The sequence below is a fragment of the Myiozetetes cayanensis genome, unplaced genomic scaffold (genome assembly GCF_022539395.1).
Source record: "Myiozetetes cayanensis isolate MyiCay16 unplaced genomic scaffold, myiCay2020 scf14, whole genome shotgun sequence".
NCBI classification, from domain to species: domain Eukaryota; kingdom Metazoa; phylum Chordata; class Aves; order Passeriformes; family Tyrannidae; genus Myiozetetes; species Myiozetetes cayanensis.
Window position 1 is genome coordinate 10,516,434 of NW_026087048.1, and position 27,955 is coordinate 10,544,388.

The 27,955-nt window shown below is 39.8% G+C and overlaps 2 protein-coding genes across 5 annotated transcripts; one reads left to right on the forward strand and one right to left on the reverse strand.

Moving 5' to 3' along the window:
- The first annotated feature begins 303 nt into the window (after positions 1–303).
- On the forward strand, positions 304–8,964 carry USP50 (ubiquitin specific peptidase 50). 2 transcript variants are annotated; one of them, XM_050309954.1, is made up of 6 exons: positions 304–2,028; positions 2,428–2,623; positions 3,228–3,416; positions 3,903–4,045; positions 4,962–5,094; positions 5,653–6,972. In XM_050309954.1, the coding sequence occupies exons 1-6, from the start codon at positions 1,841–1,843 to the stop codon at positions 5,815–5,817; spliced, it is 1,014 nt and encodes a 337-aa protein (XP_050165911.1). In that variant the 5' UTR covers positions 304–1,840; the 3' UTR covers positions 5,818–6,972. The 2 variants fall into 2 exon arrangements, 1 of the variants encoding a protein (XP_050165911.1); XR_007628175.1 differs by lacking the exon at positions 304–2,028 and adding an exon at positions 8,789–8,964 and having other exon boundaries at positions 2,367–2,623; positions 5,653–6,476.
- Positions 6,627–27,954, reverse strand: USP8 (ubiquitin specific peptidase 8). Of its 3 annotated transcripts, none has more exons than XM_050309952.1 (20): positions 27,808–27,954; positions 22,785–22,955; positions 21,996–22,140; positions 21,430–21,515; positions 18,824–18,968; positions 18,161–18,218; positions 17,302–17,446; positions 16,884–17,046; positions 15,765–15,909; positions 15,349–15,569; positions 13,580–14,194; positions 12,325–12,414; positions 11,657–11,737; positions 11,019–11,281; positions 10,187–10,399; positions 9,536–9,746; positions 8,959–9,195; positions 8,315–8,457; positions 7,817–7,949; positions 6,627–7,585 (listed from the first exon to the last, which is right to left on the reverse strand). In XM_050309952.1, the coding sequence occupies exons 2-20, from the start codon at positions 22,886–22,888 to the stop codon at positions 7,400–7,402; spliced, it is 3,384 nt and encodes a 1,127-aa protein (XP_050165909.1). In that variant the 5' UTR covers positions 22,889–22,955; positions 27,808–27,954; the 3' UTR covers positions 6,627–7,399. The 3 variants fall into 3 exon arrangements, with proteins under 3 accessions (XP_050165909.1, XP_050165908.1, XP_050165910.1); XM_050309951.1 differs by having other exon boundaries at positions 12,313–12,414; XM_050309953.1 differs by lacking the exon at positions 12,325–12,414.
- Between the last annotated feature and the right edge of the window lies 1 nt (position 27,955).

The window sequence follows — 27,955 nt, forward strand, 5'->3', positions numbered from 1 at the left end:
TACACCGCTCCTGGGGAGCTGGTTTTTTAGCTGCTGCTCAGCAGCTGTGTGATTTGGAAAAGGAGAGATTTGTTTTTTAAGCCTGTGACAGTGGTTTCCTGCACTTCATTCTTTGTGTTTGCATCTCACTTGATGCCAGAACACTTAACACTGCAGGACTTTGGAGAGGGGAAAAGACTACAAATAAAAAACTGGTAGTAACAGTTCATATGGAATGTTCCTAAAAGATTGGTTGGAAAAAAAATAGCATTTTTTTACATGTAACAATGCTTCTTTAAAAAAAATCTGCATGATTTGATATTTTTTTTACAATTAACACTTTTCCTTGCAAGTAATGTATTTTGTGGTGAGAGTAATGGTAAGTTCTCATCCCCAGAACTTGCAGTAGGTAACACAGATGTGAATTTGTGTATTGTGTTACATTAAGTTAGTGAAAGTCTTGATTCAGATTCCACAAAAAGTAGGAATAAGCATATCCAGTTCCATCTGCAAAAACGTAGACCAGATTTTGAGTAGTGTGTGTGTGGGGGTGTTGCTTTTGTGTCTCAGTTTGCAGGTAACCAGATTGGGAGATGAACAGCAGTGACAACTGTCCCAAGAGTGCTGGGGATGCCCTTTGCTTGAAGTTTAACAAGTAAGATAATTAGAGATTTTTAAAATGGTGTCCTGGGCCTCTTCTGAGAATACTTATTACTTCCCAAATTGTATGTTAAATAGGGAAAACCTTCTGCTCTTCTGTGTATGGAATTCAGAGATGAACTACACTGTCTCATTAGCTCATTAAAAGCCACTTCTCTGCCACTACCCTTTTTTTTTTTTTTTACTTTTTCCCAGGAAAATCTTCATAACACGAATAGACTTAATTAAGTGTGATGTTTTAAGGTAGTTGAATCTTTTTGTGGTCAGTAGCATCATCACTGCCCTTCCACCAGAGCACATGAGCAAACACAGATAAATGTGGGTCAGGCTGAAGCTCCGTGCAGTGGGTGGGTGCCCCTTCCCAAGGTTTCTGTTCTGGGTGGCACATCAGAAGGAGACAGAGGCAGGTCGGGCCAGGCACATTCCCCTGCCTGAGGACCAACGTAACCAAGTGACATCACAAAGGGAATGGGGCAGGAATAGCTCGGGTGACAGGATGGAACACAGGACACCACACACGGGGCATTGCTTGGCTTGTTCTACAGAGATTGCTGCGGTTTCCAAGTTCTCTGTCCTGCCTCAGAATAGAGAATCAGCCTCTAAAAATTCAAGAACAGCAGCACTGGTGAGCACCTCTGGGTGGTATAGAGTCTGTGTTCAGCTTCTCTACCGCCTGATTGGGGATGGGGGACAGCTTGGTCCAGGACAGACTCATGCAGCAAGAAAACAAACCTATTAGAATTTTCTTAACATAGCAAAAATCTGAAAAACAACCTGCTATTAGTAGCATCTAGACTGCAACCTATGGTTTTAGAAAATATATTAAGTACCACACCCCTGAGGAAATGAAATATAATATGCATTCTTTAGGGTGAAATGCTTAAGACAGCTATGTTGAGTAATTGGATATGAAGTCAAAGACTGAATGGAATTCTAGGAATAACTCTAAAACCTCAAGTATTTAAATAATAGCTCTTAATGATGCAACTCACCATCTTGGGAAGAGCTTAATGTGGGAGATGGAGAGTCTTCACCACTGTGTTAGCCCAGTGAAAGTAAATGTGAATGTAGTTTATAAAGAAGATCCTGAAACAGCAGGACATGCCTCCTGAAGAGCCATTATAAAGAGCATAGTACAAAAAGCACTGTAGCATTTTAGATCTCCACTGCTGTGGATTTTTTTTTCCTAGTAGGTGGAAGGATGGCTTGGAAATGGAAGTATTCCCAGAAGGAAGAGATGGAGGACACGAGCAGCCGTCACCCAGGGCTCACTGGCCTGCAGAACCTGGAAAACACGTGCTACATGAACGCGGTTCTGCAGTGCCTGTGCAGCCTGCCCCAGCTGGTGGAGTATTTCCTCTCGGGGAGGTGGAACACGGCCCTGCGCACGTGAGTCGCTTTGTTTCTCGCCTTGGCGCTGCCGTTTCCCTCCCGAAGGATCTGTGTTGCCGTGAGAACGCGCGAGGCAGCACCTCCCAGGAGTTACAGTCCTGTGCCACAAACAGCTTTCCTTGTCCTTTGAGAGCCCGGGTTGTTTCCTTGCTGGGTCCCGTCAACATTACACTTCTTTTGTCATTCCAATGGTAGTACCTGTTACAGTCACTGCTGCCTCAGCCATGATTCCTACTCCTGCCTGGGATTCCGCAGAGTCCCCCAAACCCAGTGCCAGGCTGCCAGAGCTGTGCTGTACCCGCACATGTTTTCTAAGTTTCTGTAGTATGCTCCCGTTTGAAGGCTGAGACGCCATTTTTTCACACTTTACCTAAAACTTATGTGTATTTTTCCAAGGGAGATTGGCGAGTCTGCAACTGCCTTTAGCTGTTTGATGTCCGATATGTGGCTTGGAGAGTTTGACTGTGTTTCCCCTGAGGCTTTTCATTCCGTCTTTGGGAAGCGGTACCCGACATTTAGCAGGAGGACTCAGCACGACGCGCAGGAGTTTCTGATCTGTGTGCTGGATGAGCTCCACGAGGCTTTCAAGGAGGTAAGAGCCCAGCTGTGGTGTTTTGGGGACTGTAGCAATTCCCTCTGTGTTTCATGATTTAGCATTCCATGTAATAATTGCCTGTCCTCCTCTTCTGAACTCCATGATGGGGCTGCTAATAATTGCTCTTTTCTACCTTTGTTTCAGACCCATTTACACACAATTATTAATTTGGTTCTTGTCTAATGCTGCATTGAATTGCAGCCCTGGTTTAAATGACAGTGCTGTCTGTAGCTTCACTGTCCTAACCTCTCCCTCTCCTTGCTCCTTCCGCGCTCAGGGCTCTACTTTCTCACCTGCCTGAAATCTTCATCTGTGCACACCCTCATGTCTTTCTCCTCTTCAGATCCACTGATAAAGAGTTTTTTGAGCAGTTAAATCCTGTCAAATGTCCAGATTATTATATTTCTGTTAAATTTCTCTGTGAGGAAAGGAATTAAGCTTACTCTGCTTGTATGAACCATCAAGAAGATTTTAGAGCCAAGTTCTGTTACAAGACTAACAACTGACCTACCCAGGCAGTGGCAGCAACCATTAAAACCCAGTGAAGGCACTCAAACAGTCGCTTATCTGCATTTTGTTATTTTTTTTTTCTTCTGTATAGTCAAGCCGACACAGAACTGGTGCAGAAGCAAGAGGGAGTGGCAGTGGCACATCCATTATAACACAGTTGTTTGAGGGACAGCTCAGTTATGGTATCACATGTCTGAAGTGCAACACCATCACTGACAGACCTGAGAGCTTCACCGTCCTTTCCCTGCCCATCCCTTCTAGGAGAGTGTGCTCTCTGCAGGTACAGCTGCCAAGCATTCCTGCTGGTCTCTGCTTCAGGTGGGAAGAGGTGGCTTAGGCTAAGGAGTGTTACTGAAAAGATGCAGGTTTTTAGTTACTTTGGGTTCCCTGGGAGCTAATTTGGATAGTCTTGGATCTGGTCCTTAAAGAAATGGTGTTTCTTCACTGGTCTCAGGACCAGAGAGGCTGGCAGGGTTACAGGAGCAACTCTTGAGAGTTGCAGGGCATGATGAACATCAGGATTGCTCAATAGCAATCATGAAGGTTTCTTTCACTCACCCAAATATTTCCTCACTTGGGGGAGAAAGGAAGCCAAAGTTGGCTGCTTTGTCTTTTAAGAGTATTTGTAATGACAGCTGCATCACACTTGCAGCTAAGAGAGCTCTGAAGTATGGCCAATTTATCTCTTACTTTGCTTAGGATCTTCAGAGCTGGAGGGAGATCAGTTTGACCAAGTGGTTTTGATTTCATTTTTTTCCTTTGACAGGAGTGTCTTGACTGCTTCTTTCAGCCAGACACACTGACTCGGAACAACCAAATCCACTGCTACTGGTGTGGAACAAACCAAGATGCCACAGTAAAGGCCACCATAACCAGGGCACCACAGATCATTATTTTTCACCTAAAGAGGTACAGTCTGAATAGGGTAGGACATGGCCAGTTCCTGGGATTTGTGAGATGTGAAGGACAGTCACTTGCTCTTGCATAGAAGGAAAAAAATCACTGCACACCAGTGTTTTTAGTCCTTTGATACCTGAAAGCTAAATGGGCAGTAACAGAAATACAATTAGTGCAGTGGCTCATAGTCAGACATCCCTGAGAATCAGAGTTCCTGTGGTCAGTGGGAGAGGTGGTGACTTGGGTTCTAAGTGCATGACTGACACAGTGTGTTTTTCTTGTCATTACTGCAGCTGAGACACTATGCTTTGGTTTTATTCCTTAACTAAATCAGGCCTAAACAACTGGGGATACTAAACAGAGGTGCATCAAGTGTAAGAGCTCCTGGATTAGCAGACTTCTCTAGCCACAAGTGACCAGATGATGAAATTACTCTTCAAGATTTTTTCTAAACAACTTTCCACCTATAAAGAAAACTACTCTGGGATGATTTGGCTTCCCAGAACTATGTTATCTAAAGTCAGGATTTAATTTTCCATTCAGCATCTGCTTTTCTCAAAGGTGCTCAAAGAACTTGTGGTCTCCAACTGCAGCCCTTGGCCACATTGTAAATGTTTAGAAGTGCAGTTTGTAGTGACAGTTACAGAGGGAAGACGGATGGAGCCTGGCAGGAGGGAAGAGCTGACAGTGGCAGTGCAGTCCAGTCCAAGATGTTTAGGACACAGTGAGAGCAATGCTGGACATCTCTTGTGGGTTTAGTGCACTTACTGTCAGTATACTGTAAAACACAACTTTAATAGAGATCTTCCTCTTTCAAATGCTGGGTAGTCAGTTCTTGGCTTTCCCTTCCCCAGGAAAGTCAGTTAAGCAACCACCACAATGCAAAAAGAAGTCGAGGGTTATTTAAAATTATTCAATTTCATTTTAGGTTTGCCTGGCAGGACAAGCACAGAAGGAAACTCTCAACCACTGTGGACTATCCTTTACACAACCTGGATCTCTCTCCCTACAGCTCCGCGTTTTTCTACAACGATGCAGAGTACAGCTTGCGTGCTGTCGTGGTAAGCTTTGCCTTTCCTGCTTTTAGTTGGAATGCTCTGCCTCATGGAACAGATAAAGCATGTGTTAGTTTGGACTTTATGTATCCTGATTTATATTTTAGTGTATGGCTTTTTGTATACTTTTGTTTTACCTGCCATGGACATAATCCAGTAACAGTATGTAAACCAAGGTGAGAGAAGTTGTCATTTCCAATTGTCTTCCCCAGCATCCCCATTTTAAAAGCATGCACTCCTGACACATAATGCCTGGACTAGATGGTCTCTTTTTCTCCACTGCTCACAGAAAGTGGGGCCCTCTTACAGTGACCCAAATCAGGGCTAATAGTTGGGCTGCAAATGTAAAATTGCAAAATAGAGAAGCATAATGATAATCCATTTGCTCTGTTTAAAAGCATTTATTTGAATTAACATTCTTTGCTGTAGGCCAGGGGGGCTAGAACCCTGTCTCCCAACTTTTCCAAGTGCAAACAAACCAAAAAATAATTGGCAATTCTTCGTTTTGCCTGTGAGAGGACAGAGTGAGACTCTGTTTTTAACAGACGGTGTTGTTTGTTACAGAACCACTCTGGTGATATAGATTATGGCCACTACACAGCATTCTGCAAGCACTCAACCACCAAACACTGGTACAGCTTTGATGATGTCCAGGTCACCAAGATCCCAGATTCTGCAGTGCAGACTGACACAGCTTACCTCCTCTTCTACACCTGTAAAGGCTATTGAGAATCTGCTGGCCCTTGGAAACCAACAGTGAGTAGGGCAGCAACTCGAATTCATCAGCAGCACTAGCCAAGTTCTCTTTCATCAATAAACTAGAGCATTTGCATTTCTGATCATCTGCTGTGGTCTTTCAAGAAGTAATTCCTAGAGACGACAGTTACAGCCCCTGAGCCTGTAAAGGAACGTGCCCCATTTGCACAAGGTCTGATGTTGTGCTCCATGACAACCCTCTTGCATCCCTCAAAAGAACACAGATGGTGAGCATACAGATGCACTTACCTGAAGATTCCTGGTTTTCTGCTGGTGAAGAACATTATGTTGTTTTAAGCTGCCTTTCAGGAACTGACAGTAGGATGCCAGGGCGAAAGCACAGAACCAGAGCACAGAGGGTGTGAAGAGAGCAGAGGATGAAGCGAGCAGTAATATATGAGAAAGAAAAAGACATTTTTCTGCTAATGTTGTTTTTGTTCCTCTAGCACTGCAAACTTGTTTGCAGCTTGTTGGCTTCTGGAAAACAATCGATTCTGGTCTTAATTCCCCCAGCAGGACACACAAAAACAAGTAAAAGGTCAAAATGATGCCAGGTCTCTGGATGCCAACTTAATCAGCAAGGGAAAACTAACCCAAATCCACAGCAGGGAAACACGTAAGATGCAACTCAAGTAAGTTTCTAAACTAATCAGTTCTATGCAAAATAGTATTTTTTTTCACCTGGAGAACCTTTAAACTGTGTGAATATGACTCAGACTGTCATTACATAGAATCCTGACCATTACACAACAAGCTGAGAATGAAAACACCAAACTCGAACATACATTTAACAGGATATATTTTTAAATCATTTCTTCATTAAGGTTTTTAATGCATGTGTACATGAAAATTTATATTAAAAAATTAAAAAGGAAAATCTTGTTTGTTTAGAATAACTCTGAAGTGCACAAATATTGACAAAAGCTAACAGAAAAAAAATAATACAGCTCTGCTTTTTTATTAAGTAGTGTTGCAATTACTTAGAGCTGGCAAATAAACGCAATCCTCTGAGTTTTAGAGATTCTCACAAAAAGGACAACATTTTATTATATACATAGTTCTGATGTGCAAGTATGCAATCAATATGTACACTTACATTCCTAACTGTTTACATCGTTCTAGAGTATTCACAGTAGAATCAAGCTTAAGGTTAGAAATGTGAAAAGGCCATTAACAGTGAAAGAAAAAAATAAACCAAGATATGCCTTGGGATTTTAAGACATTTTAAACTACTTGTTAATAGATTTCAGATGACTAAGCTAGAATTTAATTTTGGAGCAGACTAAAAATATAGTTGTTTTTTAAATAAACAGTAATGCGAGTATGCCTGTAAATGGTTCCACAGATGGCAGTATTACCACAAGCGTTACTCATCAGTCTTCTGATTGTTAAGCACTACTACGGACCAGAGCGAGCCTGCTTGCAGAGACACTACTGCAGCCATCCCCACAGCTGGGAGCGACTATGTCTGTCAGAGTTTTGCATATTTATATGCATTCCCATGCCTACTTTGCTCCTAATAGAAAGAAAACCAGTTTCCTTAACCCACACTACTCTACGTGGCCATATCCACTGCTCGCTGTTCATAGGAAGTATAAAAGAGGATATAAGCAGCTGAGGACTTCACCGACGACGCTGAGATCTCTGAGACTTCATGGTCATCAAACTTAAACCAGCGCTGTTTTGAAGCATTTTTGCAGTAGGCTGTGTAGTGCCCCCCATCCAGCCCACCATAATGATTCTGGGAACATAAGAGAAGAATTAGTGGCCTCAAAAGCTGCCATTTCTTACGGTTAGGGAAATAATCTAGAACATGAGATTTTCTACTAAATATTAATCATTCTTTTTAGAACACAGCTTAATCTGCAGCTGGGTAGGCAGCCCGGAAACCTGGATGAATCACACAGACTGTGTGACCCTGAGTCATTGCATAAAGTCCAGCTCAATTTCGAAATGTGACACGGTTACTTACCGACACCGAGAACAGATTGTATCTCTTCAGGGTATTCTTTGGACCAATAACATACTGTGAAAGGTCAAGTGTTTCCAGTGGAAAATCTACAGAAGTTTGAAGCTTTTGTTTCCATCTTCCATCATAGGAAAATCTGGAGAATTAGAAAGCATCGTTAAAAGTTACAAGTTGTTCACAAGCTACTTAAGAATATTAAGAATGTTTGTTTTCCCTTATTTAACCAGGATGTGAAAGCCCCCAATTTTGTTAATGTGTTAACAAACATGTTAACAGGTGTTTCTTAGCAAAAATGAAAAGAGGTCACTTGTAAAAGTGCTTTGTGAACTACAGCCTTATAAAAGAAGCATCAGATGAAAATAAAATTCTTGCAACATTACAACTGGAAAAACATCCATAATTTTCTGTAATTAAAAGTGGTCAGTTACTGTCCTAGAACCATCACTCTCCATCAAAGCCTGATCACTTCAGCCTAAATTTCATCCATCACCATTTCCTTACCGTTTCAAGTGCACAAGGAGAACTGGTGGTAATTTCCAAATTTCTATTTTTTTCAAAGAATCCCTTCGAGTTTTGCAATGGCTACAGTAAAATCTATTATTATCAGTAAGCTTTTCCTCTTTGGAGAACAATCTAAGGCATTCCTAAAACAAAATACAAACACAGATTGTGAATGGCAGGTGCTTATGAAAGCGTAGCAAAAATGTTTGTTTCCTATCTGCATCCTAAATTTCATAAGAACGAGGAAAAGTGAGTTAAATCTCAATGTGGAAGCAAATTTTACTGAATATATTAATTAGCTGCAAGTCCTTTAAAATGTATCGACAGTGTTTTGTTTAAAAACCACAAAATACTTATACTATGACCTACAAAAGCAAATCCTATACCTGTCTTCTCTGCTACTGCAGCTTCAATATTTCTATCCTGCTTGTATTTTAAAACTTCTAAGGGATGATCTATTTTTTTAAATTTTAGAGGAATTAAAAATGGTGAAGATTCAGATCTGTTCATGTTTCACATGTTTCACATTAAGCTGCAATGTAGACCAACCCCTTCAACAAGAGGATGAGCAGAAGCAACATCACAATGAAGTCAGAGAGAAGTGTTTTTGCCTCAGGAGCTGTCTCTCTCTGGCTGCACCGTACCTGCAGAGTGCATTTACTGGAGGATGCGAGTGGCAACGACAAATACATGAAAGCCTCAAAGGTTCGGGACTTCTTGTGACACGTGAGACACTGCACGGTGGATTTGAACTGGCCTTGAAAGAGAGCCACAATAATGGATTCATTGAGCTGCTTGTGCTTGTGCCAGGCTAGTTCTGCTGCTCTGAAGTCATCAAGGTGATCATTGTTTTCTTCCTTGTATCTTTTCCTGTTGTCAGCCTGGATAACAGAAGTTTAAATGCCATGGCACTATATTAACATACACATAAATCAGAAGTCTCATCTATAGGCAAGCATGCTATTAAATATTTTCAAGTCTATTTAAACATGTCAGTGTAGCCATCCAGTTCTTATCTGGTTTCTTCTGTGGCTCCCTTCAGTACCTTAAACTGTTTCATACTAAATTCCTAATTAAATTCTCAATACTCGCATTTCTTTCTATTAAAAGTTGCAGTAACATAACCATCTTATTTTATATATGTTTTATATATATATATTTAAAATTTATTTCTCTTGATCATCTGACAGATATATAATTTGTTTTAACAGCATTGCTTACTTTATTTAGGTCTTCATGCAAGCCATCCATTAGAAAGAGAAGCAGTTCTTGGGAGTCCTGTTGGCTATATCCTGCAAATTGGTCATTAATCTTCCCAATTGTAATTTTGAAGTCTTTTGGACTGATATATTTATACTGTCCTGTCCATAAGGCTTTCATTATTACACCAAACTCTTCAGCCACTTCACCTTTATGCCCCAGGAAATTTGACCTATAAAATAAAAAAACTGTGAGCCCTTATTACTGTTTTTAATCCAAAACATTATCCCAATTTCAAAATAATTTATTTAGACCAAGAAAAACTGTCTGTTAGATTGAGCTGAAAGTTTTGTCTACATTAGCACTGTAATTTGGTTCCATATTCAAGATGGAAGGTCCAGCTGTTTTCAGCTTGTTTTGTAAAGTGCTATTTAAATACAGAGATTGGTTTTAGGAGACATTAGTATGCTTGTATTTATGAATGTGATGATCACAGTTTAATTACAACTGTCCAGTAAAACCTATTCAGTGACACCCACAAATTTTGAAAATGTTAAGGCTCCTAAAAGTTACCATTTCTCTTTTATTTAAAAAAACCACCAACCCTCTGCTTGGCCTCACTAAGTGATCTTTTTGAATTGGCAAACATAAAGGCAGATAAGAGATTGTTACCTGTTAATATCATCCTGATACAAGTTTCTGTTAAAATAGTCAGCCAGGTGGGGTGCATTGCACAGACACTGTAATATGGAATTCATATAGCAAGTGTTCCCCAGGTTCCGGAGTCCTGTGAGAGCTGGTCCCGATCCCCCAAACACAGGATTAAGATTCCGAATCTGTGATGCAGAGAGTCTTGAAATTTCTGCTTTAGTGTAACAGATGGGTCTGTAAGGAAGAAATTGTTTTTTCAGGAGTCTCAGATTTGACAGGGCTGTGCACACAAACCAAGAGACAGCCCAGCTCACCCCCCATGCCCTGGCACTGACTAATCCTTGCAAAGGATGTCACCAAACGCAATCACTGAAGGTATTCAAAACCAGTCAGTGCAAGTGAGACATCCATATTCACTGGCCTATAACGAGGCTGAGTTTTAGGCTTCATCAGTTGTGGAATTTGTGGGGGTTTATTTAATTTGTTTATTTATTTTTATTTATTTAATTCAGAGATTAAAAGTTAGCTGTTGATTTAATCCAGTTTAAAATCTCCAAACTTCGCATTTCACAAGCTGTCAGAAGGCAGGCGTTTAGCATGTTAAATACCACAACTTAAAAAGCAACTGTTGTCCAATTACATAGACTATGACCTCAGATTCCTTTTAATACATAACAATTACACTGATTCTCCAATCTGTAATGAAACTTTGAGCAATGAAATTTCAGTCTATCCCTCTGGCATCCATTCAAACCTAACTAGAAAATAATAATGAATTTTGGTGGGTTAGACACAAAGAAGTTCTAATTTGCCACCATATTGCCTGAGTTGTGATATAACTTATAGAACATACTTATTGTCACGATTGACTGCAGGAGTTACAGGAATTCTTTTCTTCTCTTCCTCCTGAATGGCTTGGGTTATATCTGGGGAAGAGTAGGAGCGCTTCAGTTTGGAGTGTTCTCTCTCTCGTTCAACAGTCACCTGTGGCTTGGGTTTATGAGTTGGAGGGGTTGATGGAGGAGTAGATGAAGGAGCCATTTCTGGTGGATACATATGAACAGTGTTTGTTGGCGAGTGATAGTAACGAAAGGTTCCAGTGATTGGATCCAGAAACTTGGGGAAAAAAAACAAATAGTTTCAAAACCAAGTCAAAATCTGTCATTAACTTACTTACCTACTTATAAATTACTGTAAGAACAGTGCATGAGTTTTTCAGACATTGGGATGTTAACAGTAGTGACTGGCCTCAACATTTAATAGATCAGATTTTCACTGAAATGTCTATCAAACAGCAACTGCTTCATATCAGGAACAGCAGATGAAATCTCCTAGTTTCATTACTACTAATAATAAAATTCAGAAAGTAACCACATGGAAGTTGAAGAGGAGTGAAAAATAAACAAGTTCTAACTTAGAAATAAGACACAACTGAAATGCAGGACAAAACTGCACAAGGCAATTTCATTTTAGTATCAGAAGAGGAGTTACCTTTGCCCAACCTGCAGGCAGCCCTGGGATTATCCTTCCCATTTCTTCACTTCGTGCTCTCATTAACGGCTCCCGCTGAGACTGATGAACAAAGAGAAGTGTAAGAGTTACCTGTACAGAGCAACAGGCTGCCTGTGACTTCCCTATGGAGTTACATGATTCAGTGCAAAACAGTACTATAAGAAATCCTTGATTTTATCTGGAAATACAATATTACAACAGCAATTCGGCACCACGATTTTCCATCAATCTTAACAAAACCCATTTGTTAACAGTTCAGTATTACTATTATATTATTGTTATAAAGGTCTCAAAACTCAATTTCTTCCCTACAGAATTAGGAAATATTGGGAATCTGTGCTTTTGTTAAACACGCAAGGATGAGCTTTCCTGCCTCGCAAAGCAGCACGCAAAGGAATGTGCATGAGCTGATGAACGCGTGTAAAATGCTTGTTAATGCCATCAGAAACAGTTCAAGACTTCTAATGAAAGCTTCAAATATTTTTTCAGATGAATATGACAAATGAAAAAAGCAAACAAACAGCTGTAAACATGGCATAGTCTTTTCTTAAGACGATGATTTTAAAAATTGAAATGAGGTGGAATTTAACAGAATCATAAAGCATCTGCGCTTGATTATTTTGGCTATACATTACATTTGTATTTACTTTAAGCTTTTCAGTATCTTGTTCAGAATCCTCTCTAAGGGGTCCTGGCTTTTGAGCTCCACTGTCTGGTTGTCCTTTAACCCCAGTTTGCTGTAAAAGATTTTGAGAGAAGGCTTCAATTTTCATGTGGTATGTCAGTAAAGAATGCTGATAAAGCAGAGTTATACTTTCTTTTTTGGCTGTTAAATGCACGTGGTCACAAAGAAGTGGTTAAAACAGGTCTTTTTCATTCTTCCTACTCTATACTACAAGCAATTGGCTGGAATAGTTTTTGTAGCTGAATATTGTATTACAGTCTATTCTGTAGTTTCAAGAGCTCAGAAATAAAATGCAGAAGTTCCACCTACACTACTTTCCCCCTGAAAGTTGTTTATATATTTCAGACTTTTTTCCCTTTGACTCCTCACTGTGGCAAAACCTCTCCATGAAAAAAAGACAAACTGTGAAGTCGACATGAATTTATCATAGGCAGTCATTCTGGGATTATGTGAAGTTGCTCTGTCAGTCAAAAGCCCATGAATGACTGCTAATGTTGCCCACAGGAAGATTTATTTTGGCTTCCTTGTGCATTTGGATTAGCCAAGCATCAGAGTTTGATCAAATAACAACTGCAACTGCAAAAGCAGAGAAAAATATCTTAATGCACGTTCCATTGTTAACTCAGCTGCACAAATGGCTCCTGTTTCATGATCAGATGACTTCTACACTCTGAGAAATTTTGCAATTTTTTTCAAGAATGGGAAAGAAGAAACTGTGACACAACCCTCCAGAGATCTGGAACTGGACTGTTCTCAGCAAAAATACTAGATTAGGGTGTTCCTTTGCTTCCTGTGCCAGGAAACAAAATCCTGTTCCGTCAGCATTTATACAGCTGGGGGCACTAAAGTGTTTGTTAGGACAACGTCATTCTAACTGTAATACACAGTACTGGGCTGGTACAAGAGATAAAATACCACCATGCCTCTGAAACAGAGGGTTGCAGCCTATGAACCATCATCCCTTGTAGTTCCATGCCAGTGGGAAGTTTTATTGCCCTACGGGGATTTCATGCTGCCCACATAACAGCAAGAAACAAGGCTGCCTTGGGAAAAAAATAAAATCTACCTATGTCTTGGTTTTAACTCCTTTAATGTAAAAATGGTCTAAATAAGCTTCAAATTATGTATTTCAAATTTCTAGATTGATACTAAACTATTCAGGATGATTTGAGTGCATAACTACTCCACATTTGATGATGATTTTCTTTTTCACTGACCTTGCCTGAAACAGTCACAAAGGTCTGAGATGCATCACCCAGTGCCCGTCTCGGCGTTTCTGGTGTTCGAGTTCCTTTTTCTTTTTCTTCCATGGATATTTTGTCAATCTCAATCCTTTTTGCACCAACGTTTTCTGGTTCATTTTTATTTTCCTTTTTTGCTTCGATTGTTTCTCTGGGTGGTCTTTCTTGTTCCTTCTCCTCCTGTTCTCTTTTTGTTTGTTCATCCCTCTCCTGTTCTCTGTCCTCTTTGGATTGCTGTAGCTTTTCTCTGTGTTCCTTTTCTTTCTGTTCTTCTTTTGCTTTCTGTTCCTGTTGTTCTTTCTCTTTTTGTTCTTGTTCTTCCTTTTCTCTCTTGAGCCTCTCTTTCTGTTCTTTCTGCCTCTCCCAGAGTTCCTTTTCCCGCCTGTTTTTCTCTAACAAAGCAGCAGTTTCTGCGTGTACCCGGCTTTTTTCTTCCTCTGTCAGAACACTCTTCCCGTCCCACACCGGCTTGGTGGAGCGGTCTGGCACCACTCGTCCATTCTCAACGGGCTGGATGTCACTGACAGTGCCTGGAGCTTTCGGTCTGGTATCATCAGGGATTTTTAGTGAAGGCTTTTTAGTACGATCCACCTGTAACACAGGTGTAGAACACAAAGTGTAGAACAACAGTTCACTACAGCTACTCTGCTCTGTTTGCTGAGATCTTCCTAAGTGAGATTTGTAAGAGAATAAAGATGATAACAACAAGCTGACTTCTGCCAAAGAGAGTTATCTTTCAATTTCATTAAATCTGGCCTTGTTAGCAGAATTAACAATTCACTTAACTTCCAGATGTGAGATAATCAATGAGAAGATAATCACAAGCCCTACAGAACCATAAGGACAGCATTAAGCACTGATAACCACAACTCTTTTTTTTCAAAGGTGAACAATTTAAGGGCAATCAGGCAGCCTAATTTGGGCTTGGCTCTCAATCATGTGACAGAACATGTGCTTAAGGCAGATCTGCTTGAGGGGAAGGGGTATTTAAGAATGGCTTATGCTCACAACTAGGACAGCAAGTTGGTTTTGATGTGGAAGTGAATATTCTGAAGAAATATAAACTCAACTGGTTCAGGTAAGAACAGAAATAATGTCTTTAAATTTTACAGTTTAGGGTCTCCTGACTAAAATGGGTGTTTAAGGCTGTATCCAGAAGGGTGACAGTGAACAGCTTTTAGCTTTCTCTCCTAAGCAACACATTATTTTAGTATAAGAACTCTACAAAGGTGTCTTTAGAAAGTTTTATTCACGTGAAAGGAAGAAACAAATCTCTGTACTTTCACTATGGGCCAAGGGTGACAAACCACCTAAATGTTTTGTTATTTGAATGAAGGTAAACTTTCTAGAAAGCAGACCTTTGGAATAGCCAAGGTAAACCACGGCCTAATTGCACTCTCCATATTTCATCCCATGTGTTTTGAGTAGAAGAGTTTGCTTATAGACTTTCTGAATTAATGATCAACTGGTGACCTTTGATTTCTCAGGTGCTCATATAAAAATATTCATGAAAAGTTCTGCGATTCTGTTAAGTATATGTAGTTCATAAAGTTCTGTAGGTCAGTCATCATGGCTTCACAGACCACCAGTAGTCTCTGTACCAATACACTTGTGTACAAGGCTTGAACAAATGAACTGAGTATGTTTGCTTGTGGATTGGGAGTTCTGCGTGTGGTGGGTGTCTAATAGATTTACCATATCTTAATAGATTTACCATAACTCTGGAAAAAAGGAACACAGCTTACCTCAGGGATACTTCTTGTAATTGATACTGGATTAACTACCAATGGACTGTCAGATTTTGGAACAGCAGCATCCTGTGTCTTTGATCTGTTAAGTGATTTTAGTCTCTCTTCCAAATTATCTCCCATTTCTTCATTTTCTATTGCTTCTGCTGGGGATGGCTTTACAGCAGCAACAGGGGGAACAGGAGCTGGCTCTTCCAGAGATGGATATGTAAAATCCACTGCAGGAGGGGGGAGAGGAGGGAAGTATAAGAGAGTTCTTAAAGTAAAAAAACACAAAAGCAAAATAAACACCCAAGTTCCAACACAATATTTAGTTTTTAGCCAGAACAAGACTTTCCCAAAAACATCTGAAAGAATTAAAGATACATCCAGTAATTACAAAAGCTTGGTGGGGTGTCATCCTTTTTACTTACAAGAAACAGTCACTGCTTCACTCCTGCCATGCTGGGGTGGAGTTACTTTAGCATTTGTTGTATATTGGGGAAAACAAAGGAGCCAATTTTCATATCCTCCTTCTAGAATTAAAGGTTCATTCTGCAGTATAGTTTTGCTTTCCCACTGTATGGAAAAAAAGTTTGAAATTAATTGATTTAAAAACAGAAAGGAAACTTTTACAGCTTAAAAGTGTTGTTGAAATTTCTGTGTCTAGTTGTTAAACTGAGACATTATTTTTGAGATTTTTAAGTAAGAATTAAAGAGGCTGCAAAAACAGGGATCCTCTGTGTTTGGAGTGTGTTCAACACAGGTTCCTGGCTCTACCTACAACAGGGTGTGAACATTTTCAGTACAGAAAGAACCACTTATTGCTACTTCACATAACAATCCATGCAGAAAATATTTTTATTATACTATTTGCTTCAGTTTCTTATCTGGTAAGTTTGCTGAGTGATTAGTGCTTTAGAAAGCGTAACATTAACTTTCTGAAAACCCCTTGAGAGTTCAGGCTCCAGACTGCCCTCCTCCTGAGGGTCTCCCCAGTATTAAACATGAACAAGGCACAGAGGACTCAGAGAATATTCTGTAAAGCATTAAACAGGGAGAACTCCCTGAACTATCTCTGAACTCCAGTCTTGAATGTTTAGGTAACAGAAAGATGTGTGATCTTTCACAAGAGCCACCTCCATAGAGAGGAGGGACAGCACAGCCATAGCTGGTGTTTGACTGGAAAACGTTGGGCAGTTGCTTACTATAGAGTCTATAAACTCCCTGCACTCATGAAGCTCAAATTTAAATTCATGCTTATCTAAAAGTTATACTGAATAATGCAGAAAAGTTAACCATGCTCAAAATATTTCTGGAACCTCCCTCTGCTAACTCTGCTGTTAACCTATTTAATAGAAGATACTGTCCTCTACTAGAGCGTGAGAAACTTCAGACTACACTTCTGCTATCAAAATAAATCAGGCTTTGAAAACTGAACCAAGATGCTTGCCTGAAGTGCCATTAAGGTTTCCACACAGTTTGTAAATACAGGTGCTTTAAGACCTTCTGATTTATTGAGATGATTAGTGTAAACCATGAAACTTGCCAACCTTAAACAGTGCATCTTTCAGGCTCTGGAGGGTTGTTCCTAGCTTTAAGTCTTCAACAGAACTAAACCAGTCCAGCAGTATAACATAATGAAACTGTCCTCTCCTCTTCCATGGATCTCTAGATTCCTCTGGGAGTCTAGCTTCAATCCAATTAGCAGTAACTCTGAAATGTATTAACATGCATTTAAAAACAAATGATACTTGTAACATTTTATCCATCAATGTATAATCCGTATATGTTTATGTGTTTGGATAAAATAAACATGCTTTGTCTTGAAGTCAGTATGTGCAAGAACAGAGCTGTTCAGATACATCTTGCCCACTGGCATACAGCAGGGACTCTGAAACTAAGTGTACAAGCTTTAAAAGCATATAATTTTTTATAAAATTAAATATTTCATTATCATTTATGTCATACCCAGGACTGATAGCTTCTTCTGGGACACTGATAGATCTTGGAATACAGGATTCCTGATAATCCTTCAATCTTCGAGCATCCATTATAAGCAATTCAATATTTTTGTCTGACATCATTGCAAACAGTTTCTCAGGTGTGACTGCTCCTTGAAATAGAGAAGCAAATTGATATAAGAAGCTACATTATAAATGGAGATAGCTATGATATTTGACTGATGCAATCAAGACTGAAAACAGATGAAACAGAATTAAAAAGTCCCACAAAGTCATAGAGGTGAGACATTATAGAATAAACAGATTGGACCTTTGGCTCCCACTGCTGTGGTGATTAGCACCTGATCTGCTAAATTAGGCCATACTGAACATTTCAGTGATAAACCAATTTAAATTTTTGTGGCTATATAGGCAAGCATTGGTAAAATACATGCTGCTAATGTTCTTTCTCAGTTAAGAACTCTAGAGAACATTTTCACATATTTATTGCAAGAATAAGAAGCAGAAGGTTGTGAGGGGAAAGGAAAAATTTCCTGTTTAGTGGAGAAACATTTCAGCCTTGCCTAGATTTTTCTTATCATTTGAGGAGATGTTTTTCTTTCTAACTTGACCACTTCAGGACTAGTTCAACTTTAGTTATCAAACAGTTGAAAAACTAACTCCAGCTTTTTAAGTTAATGATAAGTGATGATGGCTGCAATACAGCAAATTGTGAATTAATTAAGCTCTGTAACTGAAATACAGGATACTAGAATTTCATCAAATTCTGTGAAATAACTCCCTAAAAGAATTGCAACTGCTTAGGTGACTGGTGCACAGCCATATGGAGACCTTTTTCCCATCTATGGGAGCTCTGCATTTCTTACCACTCAGACTGTCAGACTGATCCTTTCTCTCCAGCGAGTGCTTCCTCTCACCATTAATCTGTGATACAACGGGAAAAAAAAAAGGTTTAATATTCAGAACCAAGGTGGCCAACAGACACTGACTCTCACAGACCTTGAAGGAAACTGGTCAGGCTGCTAAGACACAAGAAGGAACCTAGCACAAGTAAGCTGCTTCTGAGGATGTGTTGACAAATGTACTGAAAAATACCAAGGCTGCTGCTCTGCCTCGACAGAAAACTGTTAAAAAGGCAATACAATCTAGGACAACATCATCTACTAGATTAAATTCTTTGTGAAGAAATTTGTTTCCACACCACTGCTGCAAAGTCAACCCTTTCCTAAAAAGCTTATTTAACATTAGTTTATTACCATTACCTTGGGTGTCTTGCACTGGCTAATTCTAGTATAAAACAGACTGAGCTTTCTTGTAAAGTCAAATTCTATCTTATGCAAGACTTGGAGATTGTGGACTCATCATATTCCAAAGAAATTTCAAAGAAGGATTACAGGAAGTGTAAACTAATTTCAAAAAAACCACTCACCATGATTCTGAACTGAAAATAGCTACTAGCAGAAACCAAATGCTAGATTAAAACTGTACATTTAGACTGAATTAGACAGTTTGTAAACATTTTCAGTTACCCTTTGGCTTTTTCCTTTGGAATCCACGGCACTTTCTGAGGAGTTTTTGGCTGAACTCTTTCCATCATCCTTTGGTTCCTGCTTTTTCTGCAGCTCTTGTCTGTCCTTCTCTTCAAGTTTTTTCCGAACTTCAGCTTCCTCATATCTATTGAGAAAAAGAAGAAAGTGTTAAGTATTTTGTGCTACTGACTAACCTTGGATTATTAATCATTAAGTCCTCAGGAAGAAATTTTAAAAAAAGGTATTTCAAGTTTTTAAAAAGTTAACCTATTGTCAGTTTTCGTATTCCAACAACCCCCATTTTCCTTCATGACTGCATGATCTTATTTTTCCCACTTTTTGGATTGGTTTTCTTATTTTGAAATCCCATTTTGAGTCCTATTTCATAGCCACTGCTTGTAAAGCTTTTTTTTTTTCTCCCTATCTGGGGCCATTCTTAGCTATGGTATTACTAATTGTTTTTCATTTCCCACAGGAAAGAGTAAGTATTGGTGACTTACAGGTAAATTTCAATACATTACAACAGTCATCCCAGGTATTTTATTTTGGTTTGCATTAGAGCCAGTCAGGAGTAAGTTAGCTCAGTTATCTAAATGTCCTTTTCCTGAGAAGTCAGATCAGAACTTATTATGTGCCTGGTGCTTGTTTCAAACACTGGACCTACAGGGAAGCCAATGCAGGAATTGTGTACACTTGAGAGTTTTGATGGACCTGGGTCTTGCTGTCCTTTTCATAAAGCCTCAGACTTGACAATCAACCTCCCAGCCTTTTGCTGTTGGAAGGACAATCGTGGTATTGTGAGCCAATGACCTCTAAACTGCAGTTTTTAGATCACCCACTGGAGGTTTGTACAGTCACATCACTGTTAAGTAGCATTTGCTTACACAACTGAGAAGTTTAAGGGGTACTAGGGATCCATTAAACAAAAAAGAATGTTTTGAACTAATGACTGATTACTGAACCAAGCAATGAAACATGAACACTGAACTGTGATGACAATTGCTTGTTTCAATCAGATGTTGCCTAATCAGAGTTAAAGTAACAATGACAACACAGCTGTATTTCATATCAAAAAGTACTGTGTTAAAAAACTAGATTATTAAATCAAATTCTGCCTCCAAGTCTCTTCACTAATTGGCCACTAACAGGAAGGAAGCAGCAAGTCTGTAATTTTATCTTTTAAACAGGCTTCTTAATTTGGCACAGGCATTGTAAGTTAAAATAGAGCATTTTGTTCCCACTTTGAGTTAATGACACTAAAGCATACTTCATATTTTAGTTTAATTTGGTCAGTATGGAATATTTGCCTATCAATTTCTCCTTTTACACCTCTGAAGCACATAGTAGGTCATTCATGTAGGTATTCCTGCTCCTATACAAGGAGTGTCAGCAGCTCCACTTTCAGTTAACAATTAACACTGAAACTATTTGCTGGCCTACTGCCCGGGGAAGAAATTATACAAATACCTTCCTGAAACCACTTGTGTAGTTACACAGGAGTCATGTTTCATTTCTATTCCCTTTAAATATTTATACATTTTACCCAGAGTAGTTGGAAGTTATTGTGTCAACTTCAAAACTCTTTTCCTTTCATAAATAGCCATAAGTCACTAAACAACTCTCTAAAATTTGGGTTTCTATAATTCTATCAGTGTTCACTCTTATGAATTTATAGCTCTGTTGAATTATAAGACTCAACTAAAACCCAAGAAAATCTAAAGATTGTTTCATACACAGTATCATGAGGCATCTTTGCAAAGTCCCTCTTCATACAGGTGTAACTACACTCTTACTGTTCACTTAAACTAACTTGACAGATTGAGCACTTTGAAGGGCATAAAATATGCTTTCACGAGAATATTTGGGAAGGACAGGGTGGGACATGACCCACAGGAAGGGACATGTGCCCAGCTGCAGAGAGACAGTTAAAAAAAGGGCGAGAAAGAGTTGCTAAGGATGCAAGAAGCAGACGAGGCTGGAAGCAACACACACTGCACTAAATATGGTCTAAGGACAGACTCTGTCTTACGACTTCTTACCAACACCACTTTGTGGGTTTTGGCACAAAGATGGAACCTGACAGTTAATCAGTCCATTACTATCAGCTCAGTCACATAGTGGCAAAAACATGCATTGCATGTACTGGCTGCATGTAGCAGAGAAAAGGTAAACTATAACCACACTAGGAGGACTTCTAAACATATATGATTATTAGGAACAATTATTAATAGATTTGGTTTCAGATGACCTCATGAGTAAGGAGAAAATCGCTCTTGATCACCTCTAGTGTATGTATCATTTAGATCATATAGTTTCTTTTTATTAGTCAATAAACAAAATTAGAAGACAATGTCAACAAATCATAATTGCCAGGAATTCAGAGATAATTTATAAAGTGACAAGTTATTGGAGTGTGTGACAGTGTAAATTATTTCTAGTAACAGACTTCTGGGAATAAACAGTTTTAAGGTCTCAAGAGTTTCAGCTATCTATGGTCTACTCAGGTGCAACTTTATATTACTGAATATCATGAAAAACTGAAATTGCACATGTACAGGCTTCAGGTGTAAGGAACAACATCTTATTTATCAGCTGTATTCACGTACCTGAGTTTAAGGCTGTCTGACAGTCTTTCCGCTTCTTCAACAGCTTTTTTTAAATTTGTAGGTCCCAGAATTGAATGAAAATAATCCTAAAATTACAAGCATCACATAGCATTATTAAGCTGTACTAATAATATGTACATTTCTGTGCATATTAAGAGTTAGCAATACAGAGAATTGGTATTATAATGATATTAGTACTGACAAAAGGAACTGGTTTAAGTCAAAATATTTTCCTCTCAAACATGAGTTTGTAATTGTTTTACAGCACTAATAAATAAAGGCTGGGTAAGGCAACTGCACCAAGAAAAGTCTGAATGGGAAAGATGACAGGAACACCTTTCCATGAAAAAAATATTCACAGATCTAACAATTTATATACTTTACATATTAAAAGCAAACTGTAGAAACAATTAACAGACTTGTCAAAAAAAGGGAGAAAAAACCAGCGTCATAGGTGAGGCAGTTACTTAATACCAGTGTGATCCTTTGCATGTGCATTAGTGTAACTCTCTGTACTTCTCATACTTTTACCAATGCACAGGAGGTCAGTAAGAAAGCTTTTATACCTGTTGCTGCTTAAAATCAGGTCTCTTTTTAATAAAGTTATAAACAGTCACATATTTCATGTAGAGGACGTAAGCTTTCTCTTCATCTCGGTCCAATCTGCTTTCTTCCGCTGCCTTGAAAATCTTAAGGGCACTCTGCACATAACTGAAACCAAAGAAGAGGATAAAGCACATGATTGTTGACTTGTCCCCAAACACATCTGCATTACAACATATTAAGTGTTTACAGCCTCTGCTCATATATTAAGCATTTGATTTTACCATCTTAATATAAGGTTTTCATTAAACATGAATAACAATCATGTTCCTCCAAATAAAATTTATTTTTGCTAGCTTGTTTACTAGCCTTATTTAAAGACTTCCATAATTAAACAGCATACTGAGACAAAGAAAAAAGTACTGTTCCCTTCTAAGAATAACTTTTAATAGGAGAAACTACTTCATAGTATGACAAAATGAAATTGCTGATTATCTAATAATGCTAGAGGCAAAGCATTTTATATTCACACATTTGCTGAAGTTTTTATCATTTTTAAGAATTTGCATTTATGTGGCCTTGCCTCCAAGTATGCAAAATTTCATGGGCATCTCGCTCTGTCCAAGCTATGTTTTGGCAGTATGTCAAGTGACCTCCTGAAGGCAGTAAGCACATCCAGTCTGACAGCTGAGATCCATACGTAAGACTATCAAAGATTTTTAAATCTAACACAAACTTAGATCCACAACAAATTTGTTCTGAAACCACTAATATTTTTAATATGAACTCAAAATCAATTATAACATAAATACCTCTTTGTACTTGTCTTTTCAGGTTTTATTTCTGTCTTCTTGTTGAGATCTTTCAATGAAGTGCAGAGATAAAGCTCCTTAGGTACAGATGCCACAGCAGGCATGTTAATGTTGTTACTTATGTCCCTTCTAGGATGGTACAGCTTCTTAGAAGTCTCTATCAATATTTTTCTGGAGGGGGAAAAGAGGTAGGAGAAACCTAATTATATTCCAGTGACTTCTAATACACTTATTAATTATAAAAACCTGTGTGGGTTTATTACCTAACCCATCTTACTTTGTGAGCTAGCACTAGATGCCAACAGAGTGACTGAACACTCAACGGTATAAATTAATCCTCCTAAAGTGACAGAATTGTTTGAAACCACTCTAGGTAATTTATCAAGAATATCCACAAAAATGCTGCTAACAGAAGAATAAGAAAATAATAAGTAAAGAAATGCTGACTTAAGCATGTTGAAAAATCATTGTATCCAGCAAATTTATTCTACTGAAATGCCAGCAGGTATACTACAAAAAATTAGCTGACTTTTCTGTACTCTGCAAATACACACCACCCCCTTGGAAAAGTGACTTCTAATGTCTTGGTAGGAGCTAAGCTGAGAAAAGCAAGATTGCTATGGGTAAAGTCAACTTGAAACTTCTTGGTCTTCAACTCCTTGGTGTTGCTGTCTTTGTGCTTTCGCTTGAAAATGCTCTCCAGGCAGCCCTGAAATAGTTAAGCAGAGCTTGGCTAGAAAGGACTATTACATCATCCCATCTGACACAGGGAAGTCCATTAAGTCTCCTGCAGATAGTCTATCAAAAACTCTTTGCATCTAATACACAGGAAGCTATTTTAGCCCTTGGGGGTGGTGGGGGTAGAACTGATCTCCCTCACGTGTAAGTGGTGAGACACTAAGATGTGAGCAATACTGAAGAAACTATGGGGAACTCCTTACAAGAAAGGTGCTCAAATGATCCCAACAGATCAATTACTTCCTAGCAGAGAAAAAATACATGACTTTTGATAAGGTGAAAGTAGGGCATTTCCCTTTCACCTTCAAGGTGATGATCAGCATGACAAGTGTGACTAAAGCCACCATCAGCCAGTGACCTCAGAGTGAAGTTTCACCCCACTGAATCGATCTGTAGCTGACTGCCACCAAATGAGGTGATCCCAATTTCCCTTCCTCTTCCTCATGTTGGTCTGGGGCTTCTCCAAGCTCTTATTGAGCCAGCTCAGCTTGCTGAAGAGGCAGAAAGGCTGCAGAGCTTGTGCAAGGACAGCAGTTGGCATGTGCAGTCGAGAATGAGAAGCCAAGCTGGCAGTGAGATCCCTTCCCAGGGCACAGAGCTGTTGTATTCCTTGAAGCATCACTGCACTCAGTATTACCGGGTTAACTGTTGTTGGTTTAGGAACTGCTTATCAAATGATAATACTAAGTTAATTCAAGTCTTTGGTAAGTTCATGTTGGAAATAAATGCAAGAATAAGGTAAAGATAAATGTCTAATGATGGGTCTTTGGTTTAAGGTCTGGCATGTCAAGGTCAGTATCTAGCAAGATAATGTCCTGCTTGAACATAGATGCTGTACTTGCTAATTTCCAATTAGGTAGCAGCTTTTTAAAACTGAAAAACTTGTCAAAAATCCTCCCTAGGAGACCGATTTCCAGATAATTCTATAAAGTAAATAACGAATACTACCTTTAATACATGAAATGAAAAATATATACCATACCCACTTATCCTAAAACATTGTCTTTCCTATATAAGGTGTCTAACTCTCAGGGTTTTCAACAATTAGGTGCTGAAAACAAGGCAGATGATTCATTAGAAGAACTGTACTCAGCAGAAACAAAACACAGACACCCCCTGCCCCAAAGAAGAGGACCTTTCCACTGTAAAAGCCTCTTAGCCTAAAACAACTTTTTACATCCTCGTAGCTTATAAAGAAAGGCTTCACTATTACTAAGATTTTAGCATTGCTTGTCTAATCCTCCTGTCAGAGCATGTCTTTACCTGGCTTTTCTTTTTTATCCTTGGAACTGTAAATAGACTTTTCCTTTGAAGCTTTAAGTCCTTTCCAAATATATCTTCAATGTTTGCTCTGTTATGTAACCAGTATTTTCTTAATCTTAAGTGGCAGCATTTGGTTGTGTTCTGACAGAATATTGTAACTAAATATGTAGTCCAAAAAGATATGAATATAACATTAGTGTGATGTGTGCATATGAGCAAAAAAAGCCCCAAGATTATGTGGAAGATGAACCATTTAATGATGTCAGTAAATTCTCAAGTGTTGCTGACACACCTTGAAAAGGGCAGTTCTTGGAGCCTCATCTATACAAGTGCAGAACTAATGAATAAAAGCCAACTCTGAGCTTTGGCCTGAAACAAAAAGGGCTTTTCCATTTTTTTCCTATGGTTAGTAAGTTATTACTGCAGGTCTTTAAGTTGCCAGGCAAGTTCAATGCTGAACTTTTATTTCCTGATTTAAAGAAATTTCTATGCCTTTTTTCAAAACATGAGCTTCTAAGCACAGTATCTGATGAATGAGGTATTACTCTTTGAACTCCCATAGCACCATAATTCACACAATATGCTGCAGTGAAATGAGTGAGAATGGATAAAGAAGAACATTTTCTAAATTTGTTTGAAAATCAAATTCTCAACAGCCTACTTAGTGGAATTACATACAACATATGTCATAAATTGATAGATTTCACCTGCAGTTTCTAATTCATTCTTCTATATGGAACCTAAAGTTTGGAATTGTAACTAATATTTTCAGGTTTATGCATCAAAAGTACCCTGATTGGATTTTGAATACTACAGACTGACCACTAGTTGCCAGTTGACTGCTCAGTCTTAGCCCCTAAGGACCCTTAAAACTTCTTAAGCTTCTTTGGTATTTCAAGATGTGCTTTACCTTAATTTTTCCTTATACTCAAATGAACAAGTTTTTTTCCTTTAATCTTTGAGCAGGCTTTGGGAAGACTATGATTTCAGAATCCAAATCACCTCCTTTGCAGACAAATATTACCATCTGATTTTGAACTCAAGTTTTTGCAGATATTAAATTCCTAACTGGCCTAGTCTCAGGGGGGGAATCCGGCAAAACAAGTGGTACAAATAAAAACGGTCTGGGAATGGTCAATGTCCATCAGGGAAATGCACTGAGATAGATCAGCTACTGCAGGTTATGGACAAGACTGTAGGGAAGCTGCAATGAACTGCGCTGTCTTACCAGCATCCCACCCACTTTATCAGGATAAAATCCCACTGCTCCAGGCTGTGCTGACTAGATTATGCTCACTTTTGTGGAGCATTCCATTTCCCTCCACACTTAGAATCACTATATGAAGCCAATGGCAACACTGAGGCATCAGTGAACCCTTCCAATTACATCTGTGGTCTTTCATACATCTCTAAAGAAGAGAGATGCTTTCTTTCTCAGCAAGAAAAGAAAACTGGATCACAAACCCATGAATACAATGGACTGAATAAGCTGTAATAGCTAAATCTATGATTAGTCAACCCTGTGACAAAGAAGAAACAACCTATTTCAGGCTTGTCAACTTTTTTCTTAAAAATTAAGATCGGACTCAAGGCTTGGAATCTTTTCCACCCCCTACCTGAAGTATTATCTCAGGCTCCTTTTTCATACTTAGAAGTGCTGAAAACCAGACCAATATCCCAAAAATATGAGGAAAGTCACATGTGAATGATAATAGGCGTTTGACATCCTTGGAATGGATAGTTTTACCCTGCCAGGGAAACATACCTGTTGGTAACAGGTTTTTCAACATCTAATTATCATGCCAGTTTTACTAAGGATATGAGTAAGCTTTAAGTGGAATGACACTGTAGCAGTTACGTTGCAAGCAGCGCACACTAACATACTCTGAAATACATTGACATGGTAAATACTGTGCATCACCAATTCAGGTATGTAATAAAGTATTATTCACTTATTTTTGTCTCTGACACTTGAGCAAATGAGAAATGGGTTTCTCATAAGAATTAAGTTCCTCATTTCTCTCTGAATGACATTTTACTATCTGCATTTGGTACACAAGAGTTGGTTTTGTTAAGATTATCAGTGTTAGTCTAGAGATAAACAGAATTTTAAGATGATTGAACTACAAACCCACCAGCATATTTAGCTCTGTGAGGCCTCTAGCTCTCTTCCAGGCCCTGGTATTGTAACCTAATGTGCGTAGGTTGATTATAACCATTGGGGCTTCTTATAGCAAGCCCATTACGCTCACAGAGTAGCCAAACTTTCACCACTGTGTTGGTCACCACCAGTCACAGGGCAGCAACACAGCACAGGGTCTGTCTCTGGCCATGGAGGTGCTCAAACCTGCCCCACCAGGCCTGGGAACGACTCTCCCCGCAGTGAGAAAACCCTTTGACAGCTCCTTCATCCACCAATTTACCTGACACTGAAGCGGTGCAGAAGATACTATAAAGTTTCTTTTAAAAAATATGCTGAATTTTCTCCAGGAAGTTTAAAAGTTACTCAATCTATGAAAGAACACAAATAGCTCCACTTCTTGTTTAGATAAACGAACATCTGCAAGGAGTACGCAAACAGCAGCGGTAATAAGAAGCCGGAGAGGTCGCAGAGAGGCAGAGAACTCCCCCAAGTTTATGACCGGGCGGTCAATAGCGCTGCGGCGGCCGGGGCCGTGGCGGTCTCCATGACACCGCAGGAGTGCAGCACTCTGGGAAGCGCCGCTTCCCTGCCATCTTCCTCCGGCCGCTCCCGGGCTCCGCGGCGGCTGCCCCGGCCCCACTCACTCGCCACCCCGGCCGGGCTCAGGCCGGGGGACTGCGGGCCGCCCAAGGTCACACCGCCGGCCCCGGGCCGGGCCAGGCCCGATCCCCCCGCGCGGCCCGGAGCGGATCCCCGCCCGCCGCAGCCCCTCGAGGGCCGCCCCCTCCCCGGCACGGGGCTGGGCCCGCGGCTCCCCCCGAGGCCGCCCGTCACCCCCCGCCGCTGTCCCGCTCCCCGCCGGCCCGGCCGCGCACTCACCGCCGCGGGGACTCGCTGCCTCCGCCCGCCGGCCCGGGGCAGGCCCATGTCCGAGCGCGGCTGCCGAGGAGACGCTACGCGGCCATGGCTGCTGGGGCGGAACTCGGCGGCGACCGTCCCTCCCTCCGTCCCTCCCTGCCGGGCCCGG